A 633-nucleotide genomic window follows, 5' to 3' on the forward strand; every position below is an offset into this window, starting at 1 on the left:
GCTTGATGACATAAACTGAATCAACACTCACTCCAATAACTTCACAATTGATTTCTTTCAATTGTCCTGCAACTTCACTATATCCAATCATTTCTGTTGGACAAACAAATGTCCAATCCAATGGATAAAATAATAACACAACATATTTCCCTTTATATTCATTAATATCAATTTCTTTGATTGAACCACATGGACAATATGCTTGTGCTTTAAATTCTGGTGCTTCTTTTCCAATTTGTGCTTTTTCAAATGTGTTCATAAATTTCTTAAATGCTTTAATTCTTGGACAACAACATTCTTTCTTACAATACTCTTTACAACATTCTTTCTCTTGACATTCTTTCTTACAACATTCTTTTTGTTGATTACAGGACATTTAACTGTTTGAAATGATGAGATTGTGATGATGAGATGTTTAAATAACAAATGAACTACCAAAACCATCTTTAGATAATTAAAATAAGAATGTCATCATCACATGTGCATTCTTATCATTCTGTGATTTATTCATCTCTCTTTCTTCTTATAATGAACGAACTGGTAAATAGAAAACAAAAATGACAAGATAAAAAAGAAATCGGAGATACACAAAATCACTCATTCGAAATGGTTCTATTGAAGAATATGATGAAG

At 29.2% G+C, this 633-nt stretch overlaps 1 protein-coding gene across 1 annotated transcript; it reads right to left on the reverse strand.

The window, feature by feature from the left end:
• Positions 1–376, reverse strand: EDI_179620 (uncharacterized protein; the record flags this gene model as incomplete). The annotated part of the gene is made up of 1 exon (XM_001739795.1): positions 1–376. A coding segment is annotated over one exon (376 nt), but the record flags the coding sequence as incomplete, so codon positions are not given.
• Positions 377–633: the final 257 nt, after the last annotated feature.

This window comes from Entamoeba dispar, genomic scaffold (genome assembly GCF_000209125.1).
Source record: "Entamoeba dispar SAW760 scf_1105229462443 genomic scaffold, whole genome shotgun sequence".
Lineage (NCBI taxonomy): Eukaryota > Evosea > Mastigamoebida > Endamoebidae > Entamoeba > Entamoeba dispar.